This window comes from Pteropus alecto, unplaced genomic scaffold, assembly GCF_000325575.1.
Source record: "Pteropus alecto unplaced genomic scaffold, ASM32557v1 scaffold110, whole genome shotgun sequence".
NCBI classification, from domain to species: Eukaryota; Metazoa; Chordata; class Mammalia; order Chiroptera; family Pteropodidae; genus Pteropus; species Pteropus alecto.
In genome coordinates, this window is record NW_006431920.1 from 10,994,995 (window position 1) to 11,021,240 (window position 26,246).

At 51.9% G+C, this 26,246-nt stretch overlaps 1 protein-coding gene across 9 annotated transcripts in view; it reads left to right on the plus strand.

The window, feature by feature from the left end:
* Positions 1 to 26,246, plus strand: part of TNS1 (tensin 1) — a 167,420-nt gene that overhangs the window by 15,028 nt on the left and 126,146 nt on the right. For 2 of the 9 annotated variants that reach the window (XM_025043295.1, XM_015585420.2), the window contains exon 1: positions 19,973 to 20,206. The exons of 3 other annotated variants lie outside the window; for them this stretch is intronic. Coding sequence is in view for 2 of the 6 variants with exons in the window: in XM_015585416.2 (XP_015440902.1) it covers positions 22,115 to 22,171 (57 nt within the window). In the remaining 4 variants the exon portion in view is untranslated. Of the gene's footprint in view, positions 1 to 19,972; positions 20,207 to 20,251; positions 21,169 to 21,259; positions 22,172 to 26,246 lie in introns of those variants that run through there. 4 more of the 9 variants (XM_025043296.1, XM_015585421.2, XM_015585416.2 and 1 more) reach the window with 2 other exon arrangements.

The window sequence follows — 26,246 nt, forward strand, 5'->3', positions numbered from 1 at the left end:
GGCGCGTGCACCGTCTTTCTGCCCTCCGAATGAACCACACTCTCTTCTGCCACAGGAGCTTTGCATGTGCCAGTCCTTTCCTCTCATCCAAATCAGTCTTCCCGTGTTTCCTTTTCCCAGAAGATGCTAGGAACCTGGTTTGGAAGCTGTTAAAGCCACAGAACCTCATATTCGAAATGTTTAATTTACATTCTTATAATAAACACCATTTGGTGTTTTAAATAGATTGTTTTTCTCCAACCATCAGGCACAGACCACTGAGCCACCACAGATCCGAGTCACCCCTCTGTGCACAGAGGAAGAGAGAGGTCAGTAGCTCCTCCAGTAGAGACCCTTCACCATGGGACACAGTTCTAGGGGAAAGGAGGGCCCTCACGAATCCATCTATATTTGAACCCAGACTTTATCTGACTCAGGGTGCTTTTACCTTTCAACAGGCTTCCCTGCCTCTCAGTGGGTTGTTTACTGAACAACTTTGATTTCTTATTTCTTATTATAAAAAAATAAAAAAAATAAAAAAAGTCCCTGCCTCATAAGATTGTGAGAATTAAATGAATGAATGCATATAATATGCTTATGCCAACAGATAAATACCATCAATTATTATCATTGCATCCCTGCAAATGGGGTCCCAGGACAGAGGCTGCAGTTGGGTTGGGTGGAGGAAGTTCCTCATTACTAAGCCCACCTGAACCTCCAGGGAAGATAGAGCAGTCCCCACTGGACCAGGTTGTCTTGTGAGATGGTGAGCTCTCAGTAGCCATATTGCACTGTGAGGAGGGAGGTTGGACTGGGGGCAATCAAGGTCTCTTTTGTTCCAAGATTTGGGAGCTTGGGAGTCAGAACTAGATTTGTTTCCTGCCTCTGCTGCTTACAGCTGAGTGATCTCGGGCCGTTTTCTGAAGTGCCCTGATTCTCAATTTCTTCATCTATAAGCCGGGGTCGTAAAGACCTTCCTGCAGGGTTGTGGTGAGGATTAAGTTAGCTAGACATGGAGAGTGATTTCAGTTCCTGGTGCACGGTAGTTAGTGATTTGTGACAGCTCTGGTTGTGGTGGTGACATCATGGTTATTATCATTAGATGTTGAGTCTGGCTGTCTCCAGGTGATGATCCCAAAGCTGGAATACCCACCTGTGTCACCTTGTCCCTAGGCCAAGTCTGTTTGCTATGCTCTCCGAGAAGTCTGCATTCTTCTGCTTCTGCCCTCGTAGTCTGAGCAACCCTCGTCTGGTTCCCTGATGCATCTGGGGACCTTCCCAGGCTGAATCCCTCTTCCCTTCCAAGGTCTTCATTCTTCACCTGTCCTCTGGCTCTCATTCCAACCCCTAATCTGTGTCTTCTTTAGGACCCACCTAAAATTTTTATTTCAAAATGATTTTAGACTTACAGAAGGTATGCAAAAATGGCACAAAAGGTTCCCATGTGCGATTTGCTCAATTTCCCCTAATGCTGATATCTTACAGAATCACTGCACAATTATCAAAACCAGGAAATTCACATTGATCTGATGCTATTAACTAATCTACAGATCTTAGTAGAATTTGGCCAGAGTTTCTCTTACTACCCCTTTTTGGATCTTGGATCCAGTTTTGGATCTCATACTGCATTGAGTTGTCCTTAGCCTCCTCCAGGCTGGGATAATTCCTCAGTCTTGTTTTGCCTCCTGTGACTTTGGCACTTCTGAAGAGTACTGGTCAGATTTTTTACAGAATGTCCATCATTTCTTCTACATTTATTAATTGGAATTCTGCTGTGTAGAATTGTCCTTTATTCCCTATTTGTTTATTCAATTATTTATGTCAGTATGGAGCCTGGATCTGCACTTTATTTTATAGGTTTTATAGGTTTTTCTTGGATCAGATTGATCCAGCTATTGCCGTTGGGAGTTTCTTTATGTTAGTAAGACCTACAGAATTTGACTTCTCTTATTTACTCACTATCAGGGTTCCCCAGAGCAATGGAACCAATAGGGAATCAGTAAGTCTAAAATTTGTAGGGCAGGCAGGCAGGCTGGTAACTCAGATGGGGGTCGATGCTGCAGTCTTGAAGTATAATTTCTATTCTACAAAACCTCAGTTTTTTTTTTTTTTTTTTTGCTTTCCAGCTGATTGGATGAGGCTCATCCACATTATGGAGAGTAATTTCCTTTATTTAAGGTTGGCTCATGTAGATATTAACCACAGCTACAAAATACCTTCATGTAATACCTAGATTAGTGTTTGATTAAATACTGGGTACTGTGGTCGAGCCAGTTGACACAGAAAACTAACCATCACACCCACCCATTCTGTGGGAAGCATGAAAGTCATTTAGCTTTCCACATGTCAACATGGGTGGGTGGATGGAGAAGACAGGGGTCCCATTAGGCTGTTTCAGGATGGAACTCTGCCGTTCTGATCCAGGCCTCTTTAGTTTTCAGATCGACCTTTGATTCTTGCCTTCTCCGGAGAGCTCCAGCAAATCCCTCCTCTACCCGTCAGGTGGGAGGATCATTATTGTCCTGGGGAGGGTGGGGGGAATCAGAAGAAGGGTTTTAAATGCCTGCCTTGAAAGCCTGAGTGGGACACCCCTTCCACAGGGTTTGGCTTCAGGTACCTTCCAGGACTTGCAGCCAATCTCTGGGGACACACCTGGGGTACCCCTCCCCTCTGGGGGAGGCTAAGGGGGTGTTAACAGCAGCAGTTCCTCTCTCTGATCTGATCAGTTTGGAAGAGGGTAATCAGAGACCAAAGTGGGTTAACCACAGATCCCAGGCAGGAATTGTGGCTATGGGCGCATGTGCCTGCCTGCCTGCATGTGTGTGTGTGTGTGTGTGTGCGCGTGCGTGCACGTACGTGAAATATCGTGTGGTTAGGTGAAGCATAATTGGAGATGCAGGGAGATCTTCTGGGACTGATATTACTTTTTTAGTTCCAGCAGAGCATAAAACGGGATGAAAGATCCTGTTGTTTTATTTACCATTAGCACTCCCCATCCCAGCCATCCACCCGCCGGAACCCTGCTGAGCAAGGCTCTCTAACTGGGCAGGGTTCCTGAAGTAATTTAGGCTGCCTGGGGTGCAGAAGTGAGAGGTCTTACTTCTCCCGAATTGGAGAAGGAGATGTGGAAACTAGGGTAAGGGGCCTTTATGCAAGAGGAAAACCCTGGATATATCCCCAAAGACCTCCCCTGCTGAGAGGGTTTTGGTATTCATCCCTCCTCCCTGTATGTCGACTGTCCTCCTTGTTTCCATTCAGGGAAAAGGAGGCCCAGGGTGGTTTGGTAGAGAGGTGGGTACCAGACATAGAAACCGAGGGTAACCAGATTATTTCCTTGGTCTCATGGAGAACAATCTAAGAGGAAACAGGTCGAAACCACAGCCGGAGGGAGTTGGTTAGTTCTGAGGGAGTGCCTTCAGGTGGTGGGGAGCCAGGGGAGGTGCCCAGGGGATGGAAGGAGCAACTGGGAACCCTTTACTGGGATCTCAAGAATAGAAGTGGTCGTGAGTGGCAAGGGGAGGGCAGAGCCTTCCTGAACTGGTGGTGTGTGTGTCTGGAGGGGATAGGATGATGAGTTGAGTTGCAAGGAGAATCCTGGAGTCCCAGCCTGCCTTACACTGACCTGGAGAGAAACAGCACAGGCCAACTGTGCCCCCTTAAGACCACATCTGTTTTCACACCACCCCATATCCACCTCTGTGAGCTCAGCTTCTGGGGCAGTGACGAGATCCAGGAGATGAGCCTGATGTCAGCGAACATCCTTGGGCAGTGAGCTTGACGGGCCCCAGCCTCAGCGTCCTCATCTGGGGATAATGAAAATAACATCTAGCTTGCTGTGTTGCTGGGAAGAGCTTTGGAAATGGTGCACATAGTAGGGAAAATGTCCTGTCCCTGGCTAGGGTGATGAGTGGGGCTCTCCTTTGTGCAAAGCTGTTACTCCTCCTGCCCCCTACTCCCTGGGGGTTAGTGAAGGGCTGGTGGGTCTCCTGGGACCCTAGCGCAGGAGCGGGTCCCTCCCCCACAGAGAATCCTCCTCCTGCTCTCCACAGCTGCTTCTCCCCCTTCCATCCCCCCTCCCCCACCTCCTTCACACATAAGGATGATAAACACTCTGCCAGCTCTGAATAGGGCCTGACCTCAGCGTCGAGGCATCTCCCCTGGCCCCCCACCCCCAGCGCGGTCCTGCATTCCTGGAGGGGAGGAGGTTGGGCTGCTGCTATTCACCCCTCTCGGCCTCCTTTGTCCTGCCTCTGCTGCCCACCCTGCTGCTTCCTTCACTTCCTTCTATCCAGTCTCATCAGAGCCTTGAATGCCACAGGGCCAAACTGTGGATCTCAGATAAGATAGTTAATAATAATAATAATAATAATAATAATAGTGGTTACCATTTATTAAGCAATTAGGCACCAGGTTCCATGCTAAGCATGTTACATGAATCATGTCATTGAGTTCTCAAAACAGCCCTGTGAAGAAGTTGGTAGTATTAGTATTAACATTAGCATTAGCATTAGCGTTAGTATTAGTGTTAGCGTTAGTGTTAGTGTTAGTGTTAGTGTTAGTATTAGCATTAGCATTAGCATTAGTGTTAGTGTTAGTATTAGCGTTAGCGTTAGCGATAGTGTTAGTGTTAGTGTTAGTATTAGTATTAGTATTATTCCAGTTTTAGCATAGATCGGGAGAGGAGGTAGTGTTAGTATTAGTATTAGTGTTAGTGTTAGTGTTAGTGTTGGTATTAGCATTATTCCAGTTTTAGCATAGATCGGGAGAGGAGGTGGGGAACTTGAGGCTCACAGAGGTCAAGCTGCTTGCCCAGCCACACACAGCTACTGAAGGGACAGAGCCAGAACCATTGCTGCCGAAGGCCCAGTTCCCTTCCCCCTTCCTTTCTACCAGCAATTAGTATTAGTGTTAGTGTTAGTGTTAGTGTTGGTATTAGCATTATTCCAGTTTTAGCATAGATCGGGAGAGGAGGTGGGGAACTTGAGGCTCACAGAGGTCAAGCTGCTTGCCCAGCCACACACAGCTACTGAAGGGACAGAGCCAGAACCATTGCTGCCGAAGGCCCAGTTCCCTTCCCCCTTCCTTTCTACCAGCAACATTAGGCTCCCTTAACCCTGGGCCCCAACACAGGAGCCCGGTCCTGCGAGAAGATGCAAGAATGGGAAGTAAGACTTACTTAGAGGCCTGGCCTCCCTGGGGCCTCCTAGCTGCCAGGGAAGATGGATAGGGGTCTCCTGGGTGCTGAGAGCTTTGCAGAGGAAGGTTCGTGTTCCTCATTATCCTCCCCCCTCCTCTTTTATGTGTGTCATGTTAGAAACCTGGACAAGTAGTCAGCTCTCTCCAGGGCACTACCCTAACCCCTCTGTCTTCAGGCCTCTTTCAGGCTCCGATGAACAATGGAAGGATTCTTTTATTAATATTTCCCCGTGAACCTCATAATTTGAGAAATTACACTCATTTCTCCATTTTTATTAATCAAGCATGTTTGACTACCAACTAGAATTTTCAGGGGGCGTGGAATAATTTACATTCTCATAGCGAGTTGGTATAATTCCAGCCCAAAGCTCTGAAGTGCGATGTTTCGAAGTGTTGACCAAGGGCCACAGCCTCCCATTTCCACCTTCCAGGTCCCCGAGCAGTCTGACCTCCATCCAGCTCGCTGCAGTCTTTCCCTTTCTGCTGCTTCTGTGGAACAACTGTCCCAGCACCCCAAACCTGTTATGCAGCTTCCTTTCCAGCTCTTTCATTGCTTTAGCTCTCTGCCGGGCCTCATGCTACTGCGGGGCTGGTTACCTGCCTGCCTTTGAGGTTCACCTAGCTGGCTTGGATGTCAGAGAGATGTGGGTTCAAATCCTGGCTCTGCCACCCATTGGCCTTGGGGCCTTGAGAAGTCACTTCACCTCTATGAGTCAGTTTCCCCGTCTGTATAATGGGCACGATAATGTCCACCTTGGAGCGCTGTGTGGGGATTGGAGACCACGGAAGCACAGGACTGGGCCAGAGCCGCCCTTGATAAGCAGCAGCAGATGTCACACCTCACTATCATCACTCTCCTTCCCAGCGATCCTTGTGGCTGACGTCTCAGGGTGGCCGCATACCTGCATGTCCGCGGTGCAGATGCTGGTTTGGGCAGTGGAGAAATGACTCCTGTGATGGGACTGTGTGTCAGCTTCCCCGCAGGGGGAGCTGGGTGCGTTTGCTGGTTCCCCAACTGCTGTCAGGCGTGTTCTCTTTTCTCAATTTACTGTATCAGTCATTACCATTCCATGCTGTTTTCAACTAAAATCCTCTTGTACACCACATTTTCGGAAACATAGATCAGCTGAACCTTGTTCTGGGGTCACTTCTTTATTACGTGAGATTTAAAAACATACAGAAGTACAAGAACAGTTTACTGAACTCCTTTGTACCCATCCCCCCCTTCAACAACCATAAACTTTTTGCTGTTCTTGATTCATCTGTCCCTGCTTCCCTCACCCCTTTTCTTTTCCTGGAGTGTTTTTAAAGCCCATCTCAGCTATTATACCATTTCACTGTAAATGCTTCAGTACGTATCATTAATAGATAAGGACTTTTAACTTTAACATGACCACAATACCATCATCACAGTCGACACAATTAATACTAATTTCTTAAGAGCAGCTAATACCTAGTCTGGGTTCAATTTTCCCTGATTATCTCAAAAATGTCTTGTTTTGGTTGGTTTGTTGGAATTAAGCAGATGAACTTGGAAGCTATGCTGGAGCCCCTCTATCTCTGCGAGAATCGTGTATCTACATACGTCATTGCCTCTGTCTTCACCAATCGACTGATGACATGGGACCGCTTTTTCTGTAGTAACTCTCCTCTCCTCTCCCTTCCATCTCTCTCTGCAGCATAGGTTTCCCTCCAGGCTGCCAGCCGGGGTCTCTGTCTAGCCAGATGTTAGCCCTCCCGTTACTGGCTTCCTCTCTCGGGCCTTGGCTCTCCTTACCACTGTCCTGTCTCCAGGAAGGAGCAGAGCTCCAAAAAGAGAGGCGATGGGGAGAGAGAGGCACCCTGGGGTGAAGTTGGGCAGTGAGGGGGAAGCTTGTGTGCCTGTCTTCCTTAATGCCTCAGCTGGTAAATACTACGTCTCCGAGATGTCCATGTAAGGCTGCCTGGCTTGCTGCTGGGGGCCAGTGGGCAGTGCTGCAGGGGCTGGCCATGGGGTCATGTGGCTCTGGGAAACACAGCTGTGTTACTGGACGGCTAGTGGGGATGGGCCAAGGCTTGGTGGAAATACACCCCCTTTTTCAGCCATCTTTCCCTCTGTGACCCCACCCCTGGGCCGTCTGCTTTCATTGCCAGCCAAGGTCCTGCGCCCTCTGAGCCTGGTCTGCTGGCCTCAAGCTTGGGACACTCCCTTGATCTTCTCTGATCCCATATCCTTGGGGCTGAGAAAGTCATGCCCAAGTCCCCCGGGGCCTGTGTCCTTCCTCCCCTCCCCTTGCTTGCTTCCGAGGCCTCATGCCTCAGCTCTCCTGGGCAAGCAGGGGGAAGGGGATAGTTGGATCCTCTTCCCGGCTTTCTCCCGAGATCCTGGGCACCTTTGGGGGAAGCCATAGCCCTTCTCTGGGCCTCACTGTTCTCATGTGAGAAATGCCCACGTCAGCTCTTGACCTAATTGACTGAATTGCCAAGAGGGACTCTTGAGAGTTAGGTGTGAGCGTGCGTGTGTGTGCGTGTGTGTGTGTGTGTGTGTGTGTGTGTGTGTGTGAACGAACGTTAGAACTGCCGCCCCCGGACTGGAGTTGGATTACAGGGTGAGAAAGAGACTGAAAGGAAGGGCGACCCGGGATCACGAGTCCAGTGGAACTTGCCAGGGCCCTGCCCCCGAGTGCCACCGTCTCTCTCTCTGCCGCCTCTTGCCTTTGGAAGCTCAGGTTCCACCACCGCTGTCTCTCTTTTTCCTTTCTGTATCCATGTGCTGTTCAGGACCCTGTATGTTCGTGTCACCCTCAGGGTCCTGCCTTGTTCCCCAAGTCCCAGCCCTTCATGCTGACCCCCAGCCCTGCAATCCAAAGACCCCTTTCTCTTGACTCCATGGGTCGGTGCTCTTTTGTCTTCACCGCCCAAGTTTCCTTTAAACCCTTTGTGACTCAGGGGTTTGGAGGACTCATGTTCTTCTGTCCCCTGTTCCCAGGATGCCCCTCCCTCCTCAAGGCAACTGCAGCTACCCCCTAATGCCTGACTTCTTTGTAGGAATATTGTCTGTGTGTGTTACAGAGAGTACCCCCCCTTCCTGAACCTGTAATGAATATGAGTTTTTTTTCCTGAGAAAAACGATCACAGAGATGTCCCTGACCCACCCAGTGACACTGATAAAAAGTGATTCTAAGAGTCAGCCAGGGGATATCTGAGGTTGTGGAAAGAGCTCTAGCTTGGGAGTTGGAAGACCTAGGCTCAAATTCTGAGTCTCTTACTTCCTAGTCTTGGGGGCTCAGTGACCCTCAGTCCTTTCACTTGCAAAATAGTGGCCGCGACAATGACATCATTGGGTTGTGGAGAGGGGGTGAGATGAGGCACTGAAACACCCCCAAGCAGGAGGGGCACCCCTAGCTGCCCCACTCTACCCTGGCCCGTATGTTTAGTATCAGAGGCTGTGTGAGGTGTGTGTTTGCCCAGCCTGGAGAGACTGGGCTGCAGGAAGGACGACTTGTACATTAGCCCACTTCTCGGCATAAATATAGACCTCCTCTCTTTCCTGTGTGGATGTCTCTGAGGGAAAACAGACCCACAGCAAGCCTGGGGTCCCTGGAGAGGGGGACGCAGAGTGGAGGGAAGCATGGCAGGCTCCTGGCCAAGGTGTCTGTGCTGGTGGCGCCAGCGTCTGGAGCGCCTCCTGGACGGCGCTGCGGGTGGGTGGAATCCACAGGGGTGAGACACTGAGGCCAGAACGTGCCGAGGATGCTTGGGGCTGCTTATCTCAGGCTAGGAATGTACTTCGGTATTATTAGCCAGCAGCCTTCTCGCCTTTGGAATAACCACCAGGGTAGCATGGCAGACACCTGTCCAGTTCTGCCTGCCCAGACCACCCGCGGTTGTCTGCGATAAGCCTCCTGTGGCTGAAGCTGGTGAGTGTGCCTGTGCACGTGCGCATGTGCATGCATGGGGATGTGTACATGGATCTGTGTGTGTGAGTGTGCATGGATCCATGTGTAAATATGTGTGTGGCCATGTGCCTATGTGGATACGAGTGTGCATGTCAGTGTGGATCTCCGGGGACCTTTAACCATGGGACTGTGTGCAAAGAGTGTACACGTGTATCTGTACATGTATCTGTACATGTACGTGTATCTGTGTGCAAAGAGTGTACACGTGTATCTGTACATGTATTTCCATCTTGCGGGAGCGAATGTGTCTGTGTGCATGAGCGTAAGTGCGTGCGTTTGTGTGTAGTACATGGGTACCTGTGCATGCATGCATTCATGAGTGTGTATGAGTAAGTGTGAGTGTGCATGATTGTGTGGGTGTGTCTGTGTGTGCCCCTGCTGGAGGGAGCAGGAAACCCTAAGGGAACCTGGGAAGTGAGCGGGAAGTAAAGATGTAAAGGACAGAGGGGAGGCTGATGACTCCACCAGGATATGATGAGAGGCTGGGAGGCTGAATGAAGGAGGAGGGGACAGCAGGCAGGTATGCAAGGCAGGCTGGGGCTTCTGGGGCTCTCAGCACTTGGGGTCTGGGCCACTCCCCTTGATTGGAATCGCCAAGGCAGCATGGTAAAGAGCCTGAGGTCAGCCAGCTGCATCCAAGTCACTAGCCTTGTGACCTTGCAAGTGACTTAACCTCTACAAGCCTCGGTTGCCTCCTCTGCATGATGGTGATAAGCATAGAACCTGCCTAGCAGAGTTATTGGGAGAAAACAAATCTAGTGCATGGAACATAACTAAGGACTTGATAAATGATAACACATTATAATCATTATCATCACTGACATTATGATTATGTACCCCTCTGTCTGCCTCGCATCTGGCCTTGGCAGTCCCTCTTTAGCTGGGGTCCCTCTTTAGCTGGGATCCCCAGGCAAGATGGGAGACCCCCAGCTGATTCCTCTCATGGCATGGCGATGACATGGAAGCCCAGAGAGGGCCCAAGATGAGCCCAGGGTCACCTGGGAGCCAGGTGGAGCTATAAGGACCCAGTCTCTTAGCTCCTGGCAGCCCTTGTCACCATGTTGCACTGCCTTGCTTGTATTTCTGGCAGTGCCTTGTTAGGCTAGAGAGGTAAGGAGAGGCTGGTAGCCTTTCTCAGCTACAGACAGCTTGGGACCTGTCTGTTCACCACGCAGCTTCTTACAGGACTGAGTTTCCACTTCTTGTCCAGGCTAGAGAGGTAAGGAGAGGCTGGTAGCCTTCCTCACCCAAGCCTTCAGCTATAGACAGCCTGGGACCTGTCTGTTCACCATGCAGCTTCTTACAGGACTGAGTTTCCACTTCTTGTCTTAACTACCCTCCCATGAGACTTCTGCTTTTGAGCTCCTCGATCTTACTATGAGTCCTGACTTCCTGATGGAGAGGAGTAGGGCCCAAGGCGAGCAGACCCCAGGATCCTCACTCCCTCGCCCATTTCTGCCCATGAGGGCCGGCCATCTGGCTCTGGTCTTGGCTCCTCACACCTGCTTGGGCTACCCCAGCTCTACTTTCTGCTCCTGACTCCGGCCAGATAGGTGTGGAATTCCTAGGAAGCATCAGGCCCATTTCGAGCTGCCGTCCCTCTGCCCCTGCCAGCACATCCCACATCCTTCTAGGCCTCCCTAGAACTCCCAGGTGCCAGGTTGGCTGCCTGCCCCCCTGGGGTAGCTCGCCCAGGGCATCACCAGGAGTGTGGAGGTGGGAGCGGGCACTTTGGTGCCTGGGCATGGTGGGGCAGCGGTGGGCAGAGGCAGGTGGAATCTGCCAGAATCCTTTATCCTGGGCAGACTGTGCATACCCCAATGCCAGCCAGAGAAGACTTGTTTTTCACAACTACCATAAACTGCCCAGAAGAAGAAGAAGAAGAAGACAAAACCCAGCAACAATAAAAATAACCACCAAACTTTTTTTTTTGTTGTTGAAATCTGCTGTTAATGGCCGATTGGCTGTACATTATTAAACGGGCAGCTGGAGCTCTGCCAGGGTAGGGTGCTTGAGCCAAGACTCACAGCCTGAACACAATGTTCCTAGGAAAACAGTCACTGTGGGGTCCCTGGGAAGGAGCACCCAGAGGGAAGGTTCCAGCTGTGGCCCCTCACCCCGCTCACTCTTCCCACCCTAGCCTCTGTACTGATCATTTTGCAGAGAGCAGGACTGTGCTGCACCTGGGGCCCAAGCATCTTTTACCTGGGCCCTGAGCTCCCTATCACCCAGGTGCCTGAGCTGCTGTCTCCCACCTTGTGGTTAAGTGGATAGGCTCCTGCTCACCACTCCCCCGCCCCCGCCCTCTGCCACCACATGGGTGAGGCCAGCACTGGCTCTCCTGGGGGCTAGCGTGCTGCAGAGGCCTGAGCACTGGGTTGGGAGCTGGACCTCGGTTCTAGGGTTGACTCCACTGAGTTTCTCCCTGTGATGACATCGGGACTCCCTACTAGTCCTCTCTAGTCCTCAGTTTCCACAACACTCCAAGGAGAGGATTTGGCTGGTCAGCTCTAAATTCTTATCAACATCTTGTGAGCTCCAGTTGATGGCCTGGGATGATTGTTTCCCAGAGTTTGGAGCTGTTCTTGCCCGCTCCCTGGTCCCGTTATGAAGCCATGTCTCAAGCAAGTCCTGCTGGGGGCGGCTGGCCACTGGCCCCATTCACATCTTTGGGAGTCCCTCCAATCACCTTGCAGCCAACCAGGGTAAAGGCCAAACATCTGAAGGTGACATCTGGTGGTTCTTGTGGGAGAACAAGTCGGGGGTCTGGAGTTAGGGGGATCGCCATCTTGGTGAAGCCTACAAGGCACTAGGGTACACGGGTAGAAATGAAAGCGCAATATGGGGTCCAGGTCACGCCGGGGGGAACCCCGGCTGATTCCACTGCTGCTGGCATGTGTGGGGGGGTCATTAGTTTGGGAACTGAGTCTTAAGGAACCCTCTCTGGACCTCTTAGAGATAATATGACATAGCGATTAAGAGGGCAGACTGGGCTTCAGGCCTATCGCCACTGCTTCTTTGCCTTCTTGTTGACTTTGGGCAAATGATGTCGTCTTTCATGTCGGATCTTCCTCCACCGTACAAAAGCAGGGTTAGAATAACATCTCCTCCGAGGGCTGTGGCGAGGAGCGAATGAGCGAATGCACGTGTGGGCTTTATCACAGGGCCTGGCACAAGATGAGTGCTCACTGGCTGTCAGGATCGAAGTGCTCCCTCCCCCTGGGTTTCGGTTTTCCCTTCCGGTCGCTCAGTGCTCTTCGAGTGGCGCGTTTGTGCTTTTGTTTGTTCGGTGTCTCTCTCCTGCAGATGAAGTGCTCCTTGAGGGCAGGTGCTCCGTCTGGCTCGGCTCACGTTCCACCCGTGGACCTGGCCCAGGGCCTGCCCCAGCGCAGGCACTTGAACAGCATTCGTTACTGGATGGGTGAATGAATGAATGAATGAATGAGGGCCAACTGGCAAAGGATCGGAACCAGAGAAATAGCTAAGCACCTGGAATGGGGAAAGATCCAGCAGCTGTGAAAGAGCTGGGATCGTCCAGCCTGTGAAGCGGCTGGGAGATTGTGAGTGATTGTGAGTGAGTGTGTGTCTGGGAGAGAGAGAGCTTTGAAAACAGTTTTGAAGGGGTTCACTCTCTGAAGCAGAACCAGCAGCCACAGGCAGCAGGCTTCCACTCGGGGGTGCGACCTACGTGGGGAACTCGGAGGGCCTGATGTGTGCAAGCAGGGCTGGCTGAGCATCTGTCAGGCCTGGAGAGAGCCCTGTGTGGCTCGGCATGTCCGCTAGCAAGGCCTTGAGGCTGCTGCTTCAGTTAGAAGAATAGTAGCAACCATAGCTGATGTCTCTGAACTTTAGTTTCCTCATCTATAAAATGAGATTAATAATGGTCACTGCCCATAAGGTCATTAGGAGGATTAAAGCAACTTAATACCCACAGAGCTCTAAGAACTGTGCCGGACACATGGAAAGCTCCCAATACATTTGAGTGTTGATTAAACAGGGCCGAAGAGATATATGGGAAGGAGAGATGACTTGTGTCTCTGGGGTGGCAGGGGTGATGGCTTCTTTGCAGGAGGAGGATGTGAGCAGGAAGGGAACAGGAAGGGACTGCTCTGTGCCAGTCTCTGCACTCAGTGCTCAGAGTGGTTAAGTAACTCCCTGAGATCACACAGCCAGTGGGATGGCCAGGCTTCAAACAGAGTAGGCAACTCCAAAGCCAGGATTCTCTCCCCTCCACTCCTGGCCTTTGGTAGGATGGGGACAAGTTTCTGTGATTCTCATACCTCAGGAGGGACAGTACCTTATTTCAAGGTGGAGCAGAGTGATTATTATTATTATCTGTAGGGATAGATCTTCAGGAGGAAGTCACCAGATCTCTCCAAGCCTGAAAGTGCGATAGGATTAAAAAATATCTATGCGGAGAGGGTGTGAGTGGGGTGAGAGGTGAAATTTTCTGCAGCCAGTTGCTAGAGAGCACAGGGCAAGAGGAAACGGTCATCAGAGGAACACGAGAAGCAGGAGGTTAGACGTTAACGGGAAGGCATGGCGAGACGATGGGTAGACTGAGGGGCTGAGGGAAAAGGAAGTAGATGCGCTAAAGAGTGAGGAGGCAGGAGAAGACCAGGCACGTGATGAGAGAGAGGATGGAGAGGAACCTGAGGTTTCATGGGACCTGGGCCAGTGGGCAGTCCAGGCTTTGGGCACAGGTGCCTGGCTGGGAGCAGGCCCCACAGGGATACGGGGCAGTGGCAAGGGGGGAATTTGGAGGTTAGGAAGCCAGTAGATCAGCACATAAGCCAAGTTGGGATGGTATGCACGAGCCAGAAGTTCAGCCACCAGCCTAGCTCCTCGCCTCCTCCATCCCGGCAGATACCTTGGCTAGAGGTCAGCTCTTGTGCTGGGGTCAGCATGCTCCTGACTGATCAGTGCTACAGGCTTGGCCTTGTCAGGATACTGTCCTGTCCTTCGCAGTGGCTCAGCCTCTGACTGTTTCTGCCTCTTGGACATTGGGAGATAAATGGGAAATGATTTTAGGCTTCAAGGAATTCACAGATGAAGGGGCAGAGAGACAAGGGAGGTGTATGTGGCAGTGGAGTTTGTCCTCCTCACTTTCCCAGTTTTTCAAATATTCGATGATGCCTGTTGTATCATTTCTTTATTATCTGAAATAAAAATCGGTCCCAATTTCTTTAACCTTCCTTGTGCTTTTATTCCACAAATATTTATTGACTGTCTGGATGTTCTTTGGTTTATAGAGTGCAGAAGAGAACTCAACATTTCTGATGGTGTCTGAGCAGCATGGAACTTTAAAATAGAACTCTATCCTCCTTTGGTCTGGGTTCTTAACCTCTGTTAATATACCCCAAAGTAGATTTGTCTTTGGGGGCAGCCATATACTACTGCAGCTGAACTAAATTTCTGTTTTTAATAAATCTTACTGCTTTCTCTACATGAACTATCATTATTCCCCTTTTTAAAAATGACTTTTGAACCTTAGTTCAAGACTTTACCCCAAAAGAAATGTTCCCGTGCTAATTTTGGCTTGTTTTTGATGTCAGTTTTGCATTTCAATTCATTTCAGCATCTTAGCTCTTCCTTCTGCTTCTTTTTCCTTTGTTTACTTGGTAAGGCTCTATCTTCACCTAAGTTACCGATAAATATGTTGGACAAGCCAGGGCAGAGGACAGAGCCCTTTGGCAAGTCAAGAAGTTGACATTGATCTATTAATCAACACCCCTGGGCTTGCTGGCGAGGAATCCTCTGTGTTTCTATCTCATCCTCAAGCATTTTATCATGGGTCCTGTCAACACCTTCCTGAAATCCAGATAATCTAGATCTGGGGGATTCCCTGACATCCAGCCTGGGAACCTTATATCGAGGTTAGGGTGGTGGATGTGACTCTGTGAGGGAGTGCCACATCCACCACTTAGATCCTGAAAGGATCTAGGCTGAAGCTAGTTATAGCTGGGGTTGGCCCGAGAGGAATCCTGCTTGGAAACGGAGGAGGCAGGCTCAGAGGAGGTAGAGGCCGCCCAGTGGGTGTCTTGGGGACAAGCCGTTGGCAGGACGTTTTCCCCATGCTTCCCCTGTCCTCTGATCCTTTGCCCTCAGACTAGGGTGCAAATCTGAGAGTAGGAAGATGGAATGTGGCAAGCCTGGCACTTTTCCCTCTCTGGGGGAGTGCGTGGCAAAGGGCCCAAGGTTGTGTCCATTTCTGCACTTTGAGAGCTGATGGGAATGCATGCAAATGACATGCAAATAGGCAACAACCCTGGTGATGAGGAGGGGATGCCCCTGCTTCAGCCTCAGTCTGTTCTTAGTGCTGAGGGTGATGAACAGAAAGCGAAATGACCAGTGGCCTGGGTTGTGGAGCCTAGCCTTGGGAAGGAAGGGAGGGAGAGGGGCTCTGTCTGGCAGCACAGTGGGGTGTGGCTTCAGGAGTCTGCTATTGGGGAACCCCGCTGAGGGGGTCCCAAGTGTGACCCTGAGATGAAAGCATACTGGGTGGGAGCCCAAACTCATCTCTAGCTGTTGAGGTGGGGGGAAGGAGTGGTCAGAAGGGGGAGGGTGCAACTCAAATGCACAGATATTGACCAACTATCTAGGGTGATCCCCAGGGTTTGGCTCCCAGCCATCTGTGCGTTGGGTTCAGTAGGATTCTGAGGACCAGGGCCTTCCCCCTGGGACCTGAGCATGTGGCCCTGCCTTCACTATGGTGGTCAGGGAGGAAGACTGGAGGCCGAGGGTGCGGGGAGCTCTGGCAACTCCCCTGCAGACCACCCCTCTCCCTCATCCCAGGAAGATGTTTGTGGTCAACTCTTAGGCCAGCTCAGAGGAGCTTCCTTTTAATGCCGTCAGAATCTGGGAATCTGGCCTCTTGAGAGTGGGGGCCGCATGACATGATGCCGTCCAGGGGGAGCGCTGGGACCCGGCATTCCCAGTTGTGTCTTTTGACACAGCCTTGTGTTGGAGGACGTGGATTCAAATTCTGTCCCTTTCATCAGCTGCTCTGTAATTTTGGATAAATCACTTACTGCTCTGAGCCCCTCTTAGATCAGGATAAGAATCATAGCCGTCCCCAGGTTTTAATGAAGGCCTGCATGGAAACACGTGGGAAAGGTTTGGTGCAGGGTAGGCACTTAAATATCGATTGAAATGAAGGATGAAATGAGAGCGGCTCAGGGTCAACCCCCACCCGCTACCCTAGCGGGGCTGAGAGGCCAGGGAAATCTGGATTCAACCCTCTTGACTTTATGCTTGTCCTTTCTTCTCTGTTTCTCTGTGTCCCTCTGTCTTTCTTTCGGTCACGTCCCCTCCTCTCCCAATGGAAGTGCCTAACTCAGCACCTGGCTCCAACACGCACAATTCATTTTCCCTGCTTTTCTCAATGGCCTCTCTGTGGCTCCGCAGCCACCACCCCGCCCCAGCCTCTGTCTCTATCCTCCTTCTGGGTCTCTGTTTCTGGCCCCTTCTTTGTCCGGCTCTATCTCTTCCTGGTGTGCCTGCCCTCTGTTTCTTCAGCTTCTATCTTCCCCGAACAAGCATCCATTGACCACTTACTAGATGCCAGGCACTGCCCGGCTCCTTTCTGGGTTCTGCTCGTCTCTGCCTCCATGCTGCTGTCTTCTCTCCCTCTGCCCCAATAGGCCTCCTGCCCTCCCATCCCCCAGCTTCACTGGGCTCCAACACTGGTGTTATTCAGTTTTATGAGAAACCCCCAGGCCTACCCCAGAACGGACCAACCACAACTGGAACCAGATGTGCAGTGCTGCACATGGGCATGGGGGGGAGGGAGGAGGAAAAAGGGGTCTGGGCTGGCTCCGGAGGCAGGGGGGGTGCTGGGGGATGGGAGATGGGAAACCTTGGGAATTCTCAGCCTTCATTGGCTCAAAGAAGGAGGAGTGGGGAGGGGAGAGAAAAGGGGCTGAGCAGGCTTCTACACAAAGCAGTTTTCAGTGTGTGTGTGTGTGTGTGTGTGTGTGTGTGTGTGTGTGTGTGATGATAGCGGGGCGGGTGGGGTAGATGATCTGATCAGCTGTGGGACAGCTCTTGGAAATAAAGGGGAAGTCTGCTCCTCTTTGAAATCTTCTAGCTCCTTGACTTTCTGTCTGTGTGGTTTCTTGAGACTTGCTGAATTCATAGTTCTGTGCCCAGGTGCTGGGAAAGAGAGAGTGATGTTAGGGTGGGGCGGGGGGTGGGGGGAAGCAGAGTGTTTCACCGCCAAAGACTTATTGAGAGTAGCTGGAGGAGGGTGTCTCTCAGAGCCCCTTGGATCTGCTGCAGACCTGGGGTAGGTGGGATGTGCCTGGGATGTCTTCTATCTGTCTCATGGTCCCCATGTCTTAGCATAGTCAGTTTTTCTGTCTGTGATTATATCGCTTTGAAGATAAAAGTCTGGCAACAATTATCTTGCTATAGCTTTGTGCAGAATTAAGCATTAAAAGTGCCCCTTTATGCAATTTTTAACCATCACCCATCCGTCTTTTCATCATTCATTTATTCATTGCACCTTTATCGAGAGTCTACTATGTGTCAACCTTGTGCTAGGTACTGGACAAAGTAGGAAAGGGGAAGGAAGAGGTGAATGAATCTTTGTTCGACTCATGGGAGATAGAGGATACCCAACAAGAGTATGTCTTGGTATTAGTACATGAGCAAGCGCCTTGTCTGTTTTGGGGGCAGGGGTGGTGACGGTGCCTACTACATGGTGTGGTTAGAGAAGGATCCATGGCGGGTGTGGGTTTCGAACTGAGCCCTGAATGCTGATGGGGAGAAGAGGGAACCCTGTGATGAGAAGGCTCAAGAGGCAAGGCCATATCACAGAGGACCCCAAATGTCCTGCTGTAGAGCTGGGACTGGATATAGTATGTGGTGGGCGGCCAAGGATTATTTGATGTCATTCATGATGATAGTGGATATGGGTTGGAAAGAGGATATAGGAAGGATGGCACTTCTGCTGTGCCGTGACCTGAAGGGCACATTCTATTTTTATAGCAGACTCCCCACTCACCTCTGGAGGAGCCTAGATGGCTGACACAGAGTCCTCTGCCTTGACTAGGGCCGATCCAAACCCATGAGCAGCCCTTGGCCTGCAGGAAGCATGGGGTTAGGCAGGATCAGGCTATGAGGAGACACCTTTGCTCCAGAGTTGGGACCAGAGAGGGCCGGGCATGGGACTGGGGAGGCCCGAGCCAGGTTTCCATGCTTAGCCCAATAGTCTTGGAGGCAAGTTCTGTGGGGTCTCATCTCTCCCATCCTTGGCGGTACCAACCCATTCACAGATTGAGGCAGCTGTCAAGGCTACTTGGTTGGTTTTGAAATGCTGGAATTTGGAACCCGGACTCTACCAACCTGGGAAGGGATGAGGTCATCTTGCTCTGGAGGCAGAGACTGAGTGCAATGACACCTCTATCTACACTCTCCCCGCAACAGCCCCTTCTCCATCACTGATGGGCTTGGGGAGCAGCTCTTTAAGTGCTGGCCATCTCCCCTATGACACGGGTCCCAGACTCCCCCAAATCTTTCCTGAGGCTGTTTGTCCCTCCTAGGTCTCCCTGTCACTTTACTCTTTAGAAAATTGAAGTTTGGTGGTTTGGTTGAATTAATAAAATTAGTGAGCATTAGAATTAGGAAAGATCTTGAAGACCTTTGGCTCCAAACTCATGATACAGCAGAGGCCTGGAGATGCTGGTCACTGGTCCCGAACCTCATGCAAAGGTGGCCCAGACAGGGAAGTTAAGGGCCTTTCAGTCTCTGGAGGGCTAGATGGTGAGGGGCTTGGCTTGAGAACCAACTTGTCAGGTCTGAGCTCCTGCTTTATACCATCCTGTATTGTCTTGGAGAAGTCACCTAACTGCTTCAAGATCAGGTTCTTCAGCTAAAACTATAGGGTGATTCCAAGATTCCGCGAGGGAGAAATTCTTTTAAGATCTTGGCATACAATAGGTGTGCAGCAAATAATTCTTCTCTTCCCCTCAAAATAATCTTATCTGCTTCAGTTTTATCATTTATATGCTATTCCAAACACTACGAATCTCATTTACTACAATATTTTGAATTATGAAGCCATGTTGTACATATAAAGAAGTCGAAAAGATTTATGATAAACGCCCTGGATTCTATAATGAACACTTCGGCATATTTGCTTTCATCCCAGTTATGTCTGTCTCTCCATCCATCAATCTATCTTATTTTTTGATGCATTTCGAGGAGAGTTGAAGCATGCATTTTATTAACTAGAGTTCGCGTCAAATCGTGTTTGCACATACAGTCATAAATGTCCTGACTCAGCCCAGAAAAAAGTGGGTTTTATTATCCCACATTTGACACATAAAGAAAAAAGCAGGTTCAGAACTGAGATTCTAGGTCTCCAGTCACAAAACCAAGTTGGCAACAGCATAAAGCAGAGCGCACTACAAAAGTTGAGAGTTGTCATTTATTATTATTATCATCATCACCACCATCATCATCACCACCATCATCATCATCACCACCATCATCATCATCATCATTGTCATCATCATCATCATCATCATCTCACCAAACATCCTTCCCCACCCAGCAAGCAGTACTTTGGCCGTTTCCCTGCAGCTGTGTCTCTTCCATGGGGTCCTGTCCCCTTTCCTCACCTCTGCCCGCTAGCCCTCTGGCCCCTCCCTCTGGGTCCCCAGGGAGGCTGCAGGGCCAGTGGCTGTCGGAGAGGGGAGGCCACACTTCTTGGTGCTCCAGCCCCAGGCGTCCATGCCTTGGCAACGCCAGCCTGGAGGGAGCTGGGCGTGAGTGCTGCAGGGGTTAAAGGAGGCGGCGGTGGCGGGCGGGCTGCTGGCCAGCTCCGGGAAGGAGGCGGTACACGCTTGCCTGCCCGCCGCCGGGGGAGGGAGCTGGGCGAGCAGCGCCCTCGCTCAGTTGCTCCCAGCAGTGGCCCTGGGGCCAGCTCTGCTCCCTGTGCCCGCACCCTGCCTGGACACAAGCCTCACTCACACCCTCCTCTCGGCAACCAGCTTCTTGCCAGCCACAGCTGCTGCCCCATCGCTGCCCACCACTCTGTCCTGTGAGCCCAGATACCCACCCCACCCAGGGGTTCCTCTGCCGGAAAGGTGAGTGTGGGTCGTGTTTGTGCTGCTGGGCTGTTCATGCTGATGCTTTCGATCAGCCCACCTGGTCACATGCCTGTGGACTAGGCCAGCCCCTCGGGCCAACCTGTCAGTGCCCCCTTCAGATGTGTCTGAGGTTCCGGCAGGGATGTCTGAGGTGCAGTTGTCCATGCTCTGAGAGAGAGAGACCAGTTAGAAGGAGTTCTGTTTGCTGGGGAAGTTGCTGGTGTCAGTGACTGCTTGAGACTCCCCAGGCCAGTGGGAGTGAGTGAGTGAGGCGGACACGTCTACCAAGGAAGAGAGGAGGCTGGGAGTATTTAGTCACCAGCACTGTCTTCCCCACCTGCTGCCCATCACAGGGCTGTGTCGGGGAGATGACCATGAATAGGGCTGGCATGGGCTCTTTTTCCTCTTTCTTTCTTCCCCTGCCATTCTCTGGAGCTATTCCCAGGCACCTTTCTCCTCCTTGGGGTTCTCCTTCCGTCTCTCATCTCCCAAGGGCTGGCCATGGCTGCAAGGGAGGGTCAGGCAGGCCTGGGAAGGTTGGCATTCAAACGCCCCTCTGCTTGGGTCCATGCTCGCTTGCCCATGGGCACAGCCTGTCACGAATGCCCCCTGCTGCCCTCCCCCAACGAGTGTCTTACTCCTTCCTCACCCCTCTGGGAGAAATAGCTAATCCAGGTGGTTAATGAACAGACACACACAGCTGCCTTCCACACCACCCCCTTCCTCTCCCCCCACCACTGACCCTCCGATGCCCTGCCTGCCACCCCTTCTCAAGCTGGAGAATCCATACAGAGATAATCTCAGTGTGTCCCTCCCCCCACCCCTGAACCCCCTGTTCAGGACCAGGGCCAGAACTGCCTGCCCAGATGTTTTTAGGCCGGCCACTGTTCTGGAAGAGGAAGCCGAGAGAGGAATGATCAAGGGATGGCCAGGAGAAGCCTGTTGAGCTCCTGCAGGGGGTGAGATGGGGTTAGAGGGCTGACTGCTGAGCAGGGGAGGGAGGGTGCACTGTTGTGTGTGGGGCGAGGCCAAGAGGGGGAACTAGAGCTAGGGTTCCAGAGCCTTCAGGGACAGGGCCATCTTCTGGAAGCTCCAGCCACTCTTCCATATGGCAGAGCCAAGCCAGGGGGTCAGGAGAGTGTGGATGGAGCATGGCCCCTTGCCGAAGCTTCCTGGGTGGGGTGGGGACCATTGTGGCTCCGACTTGGCCTTAAGTTACTCCTACCCCTGGCAGTTGGCTATTACTCCTGTCTCCCCCACCCTTGCTCTCGCCTAGGACCTCAGAGCTTGCTACAGCTGAGGTGCCCTCTGCGGAGACCCTCTGTCCCAGGGGTGTGGGAAGGAGAACCTGGACCTGGCTCAGGTTGGGAAGCTGGGTGGGAGACCAGGGCTGGGATCCCACTTGGGGTTTGCCTTGACCCTGCTGCCCCTGGAGAGCCAGGGCCTGGGAAGGTCTCAGCCAGTCTAACAGGGCTGCCAGAGCTGGGAGCCAAAACTTTGATCCGGAGCAGAGAAATCTTGGGTGGTGGAGGAGGCAACTTGGGAACCTCTGCTTCCAGACTCCTGTCCTTGAACCCTTCTGGCTCTCCTTCCCAATCTTTCATCCTACACTTTTTCATATTTCACTTCCCTCAAAGCCCCAATTCAGAATCTCCTACAGGGGCTGTGGGGCCCAGATTTTTAAGCACAGGGAACTGGTGGCCAGGTGGAGGGGAGCTGGGGTGGCGTGCAGCTGAGTTCAGACATGAGATTACTATTTGGTGACCATCTTCTCGTCACCGATGGACCGTGACCGAAGCTGTGGAGTTTGGGAGCTCTCAGTGCCCTGTTTCTACTGAGCGAGGAGCAGGAAGCAGAGGGGCGGAATGGATTTGTGTTTGGTGAAGGAAGCTTGGCTCGCATTTAATGAAGAGCTTTCTAACAAGCCTGGCAGGTCAGAGAGAGAATGGGCTGCCTTGTAAGGTACTGAGCTTCCCGTCTTCGGGCAGGGGGCGGGAGTGGGGTAGGGCGGGGAAGTTCCGACCAGCTCGGAAGGATTCCTAAGCTGGGATGTGGTTGGAAGAGATGACCTTGAAGGTCTCTTGGGATGCTGAGGTCCTGGGATTCTTAGAGTTGGGAAATTCTCTGACACCCGGAATAGGGGAGCAGAAGGGCGGTCACCTCTGGCCTGGGCGTTGGCATTGACGAGGACGTGGAAGGGCTGGGGCCTCCTCCCCGCCAGTGTTTGGGGAACAGAGAGCCTGACCTCTGGCCTCACACCCATTGCTCAACCACCCACCAGGTCTGCCCCAGCTGCTTCCTGCAAAGATTCCGAGTTTCTTCCTATTCTTGTCTCAATTCGTTCCTTGCCCTGCTGGTTAACCCCACAAGGTCTGGAGCAGACCCGTGGGCTGCGTCACATGGGGAATGGAGGGGACAGGAGGAACACAGACCTCTGCTCCTGCCCCTCTCAACCTAGAGCCCGTGTCCCCCCAACCCTGCGAGGGGCTAACTGGGGGCCAGAAGAGGGGAGGGAGGGTTGCTGTGAGGTTGGGAGCTTGAGCCATATCCCTCCTTAAAATAAGAGAAAAAATATATTAATAAGCTCCATCGTTTATCCATTAAGACATTTTGATTTGAATAATGAAGTACCTAAAACACAATCATATCCTAGAGTAACATGTTACATATAAGTTAATGGTTAAGAAGAAAATCAGGAAATACACAATATTTGTTACTGCAAGCCATTTTAATACAAAAATGACGTTTTTCAACAGTTCATTGGTAGAGCTTCAGTTTCTGCTTCAATTTTTTGCGCCCCCTCAAAAAGGGGCCTCCCTAGCCTTGCCTGGAGATGGTAGAGGGGAGCAGGGCCAATATCTGAGATGCAGAAAAACCTGCGGGCAACTGCCCCCGGAGCCTCAGTTTCCAAATTTGTAAACAACTCAGGGTTGTCAGGGCGGCCTGAAGTGGTTTGTGTAACTAGCAGCCAGGGGTAGGAGTCAAGGGCAGCGATCTCCAGGGCCTCTCAGGAGGAGCGTGGGAGGCTCACACCCGCCCCCCTCACCTCACCCCACCCCCCTCACCCCCCTCTCCAGACCTGTTTTCTGAGGTGAGAAGTGGGAGGAGAGGCAGGTGCGGTGCCAAACCGAGGGAGGCTTGGGCGTCCTGTGACGTTCTAGAGTGTCAAGGTGGGCTTCTGCGGCGGGCTCAGGACCCACACTGGGCTTCCTGTCCCAGCCCGCCTCTCCTTCCAGCCCTGGCTCTGCTGATGCACCATGACCCCTTTTTCCCTTAGTAGAGAAAATGAAGGAGTAGGGTCTGAGGTCATCCCAGTCATCCCCCTGCCTCTAGTCAGGACAGCCCCTTGCACAGCCCTGGTTCTTCTGGGTTCTTCTGAGGATGAAATCCTTTCCAGTGTCTAACTTCAGTCCCTTGAGCCAGGGACTAGATGAGGCTGCTTAATGAGGGTGCTCTTCCCTCTGGTCCGACAGAGACCCAAAGGGAGAGGGCCTGCTGCGGGGGGCGGGATGGCGAGATGCTGTGTGCCCCGGAGCCCACAGAGCTGGGGTGGCCCGTGAAGGTTCTCAGCTGCAGGCAGTTCTGGCTTTTTGGCTTCTTTCTGGGGCCACAAGTCTCTTTCTCCCCAGAAAGAGAAACTGAGGCCCAGCTAAGGGATGTGTGTTGAAGCGGGTAGAGGAGTTAGGCAGGAAAGCTCTTAGTTACTGGACTCTGAAAATAGCAAATCAGAAATGGGTGTGGTGCTGGGGGAAAGCGAGCGTGGTTTTGGGAGGCTGGAGCCAGGACTTCTGTCTTCAGTGCTGTATCCTCAAGGCCCTAGCTCTTCACTTCCAAAGCTATTACGCATGCAGAGGTGTGGGCACCAGCGAGCTGGAACAAGGGTAGTGGGGGCAGTAGGGCTGCCAGCCTTGTGGGCCATGTCCACCTCCCTGGGTGCCACCTCCATTATGCATGGTCACACTTGGCCCTCCCCCGCTTCCCCCTCTCAAATTGCCTGAAGCGGTTTCCCATCGCTGAGGGGGAGGCTGTAGGAGGCGCAGCTGGGCGCATGGCCTGCCTCTCCCCATTTTGGTGACCTTGGCCATCTTCCTACTTCTCTACACCTTGGTGTCCCTCAGGGAGAATGCCTTGTCTCCCCAGATTTGGAGCTTGCGTGGTGTGGGGGTGGTGCGCCTGACCGGTCCTTGGCACTGCCTCCTCCAGGGCTAGTCTGGGCTCTGTAATTCCTGCCTTTTTAGGGCTGGAAGCCTGTAGCTCAGGCCGTGTGTTGCAGGAGGCAGGAGGGACTGGCTCAGAAGGGTGGGGTCCTGGGGAGCTGATGGGGAGTGAGGGGTTCTAGTAGTGCTTGGGTGGGATCCTATCCTTTCTCCACTATGGAGGTCCCAATCTTACATCTAGGCCCCCAGAAACTTTCCTAGACCCTCTGCAGCAGAGAATATGGGACCTCTCGATTTTCTTGGTCCTTGCAAGCTTCTTGCGTTTAGCTGGATTACAATCTCCTTGAGGGCAGGCCTGTGCCTTTTGCCTCCCCGGCGATTCTTGCTGTGCCTGGCAGAGTGCTGCTCAGTAAGAACTGACTGATTAAGGATTAGAGGCAGAGGGTTGAAGATTTTAGACAGGACCTGGGTAAGATTGGCTAGAACTGGAAACAGGGCTGTGTTTAATGAGAGATCTAGAAGCAGAACATGTGACTCTGGAGCCAGACTGCTGTGGCTCAACTCAGGATGACCCTGTTGACTAGCTGTGTGGCCTTAGCAAGTGATCGAACCTCTCTTAGCCTCTGTTTCCTGAGCTGTAAAGTGGGACAATAATGGGACCTGCTTCATGGTGTGGTTGCGAAGCTCATTGAGTTAGTTTATTTAAAATACTTTAAACAGTGCCTGGCACATAATAAGTGCTCGAAAAATGTTAATGATTGTTGTTACGGGTGGTGATGGTGGCGATGGTGTTCTTCCAGGAGCCCAACGCTGGGCTGACCCTCTTCTCTCTTATCACAGTTATTCCATCTCTTAGACGGGAGACTCATGGGACCAGAGAGTGGAGGACATGGTGGCATCATGTTCCCTCAAGGGGTCCTAGCATCAGAGCCCAGAGAAGAGACTTTCCTCCCTGTCTCCCCCACCCTCTCTCTGTGAGGGAAGGCAGGGAGCTAAGGGGACCTCCAGAGGCCTTGTCTGCCCAGGGAGCCAATGCAAATCTGTGTTTATGGAGGACTCTGAGAAAGTTGCCATCACTGTAAACAAGATGCATTATTATAAACCAGACCAAGCTCTCCTGCTTGGATTCCATCCCATCCTTTGATGAGAGTCACTGGATTCGAGATTCCCAGACCTGGCAAGGACCTAGCCTGGCCTCTGGGCAGGCTGCTCTTGACCATAGGCTACATTAATAGGGGTGACATCTATATTTAAGGTGGGATCCCCAAATAACTGCAGCAAGTACCCTCTAGGTGTCTCTGAAGTCTAATCTGCATCTTCTTGTTGCAAATTTAGTTCCATCTCTTGTTGGCAGGAAGTGGGGGAGAACCGTGCCCAGCCCTTCCTGCATGCCTTAGAGCTGGGAGCTTTGAACCCATGGTAGGGGTGGGCTCCTGGCCATACTCCCTCTCCATCCCCAAGCCTCTGCTTTCTTTGAGGTCCTCGGCTTCCAGTGCCCTTGGCAGTTCCTCGTTAGTGAGGGTCAGCCTTCAAGGCCTGCTAAGCTGTACTCTTCACCTAGTCCAGGTTCCCACCCAGGGAAGCTGGGCTTGCTCTGGCTTGGGGCGAGCTCTACTTCCGGACCCCTGGCCCTCCCAATTGCAGCTGCAAAAGGCATTAAGCTTTTTTCTTGGAGAAAGAATGGGCTTGGGTTGATGATGATGGCAGCTGGGGAGGGTTCCTGAGCTCAGCCCAACCCTATGTCGCTTTCCCTCCTCAGCCCCTGCTCACCTCTGCCCTATTTCTAGGTCATTGCTCATCTAGAAGAAGGGGGCTCACCTTTGATTCTTGACCTTGATCAGACCTGAGCAATCCACTGATTTTCAACAACCCTTTGTGGG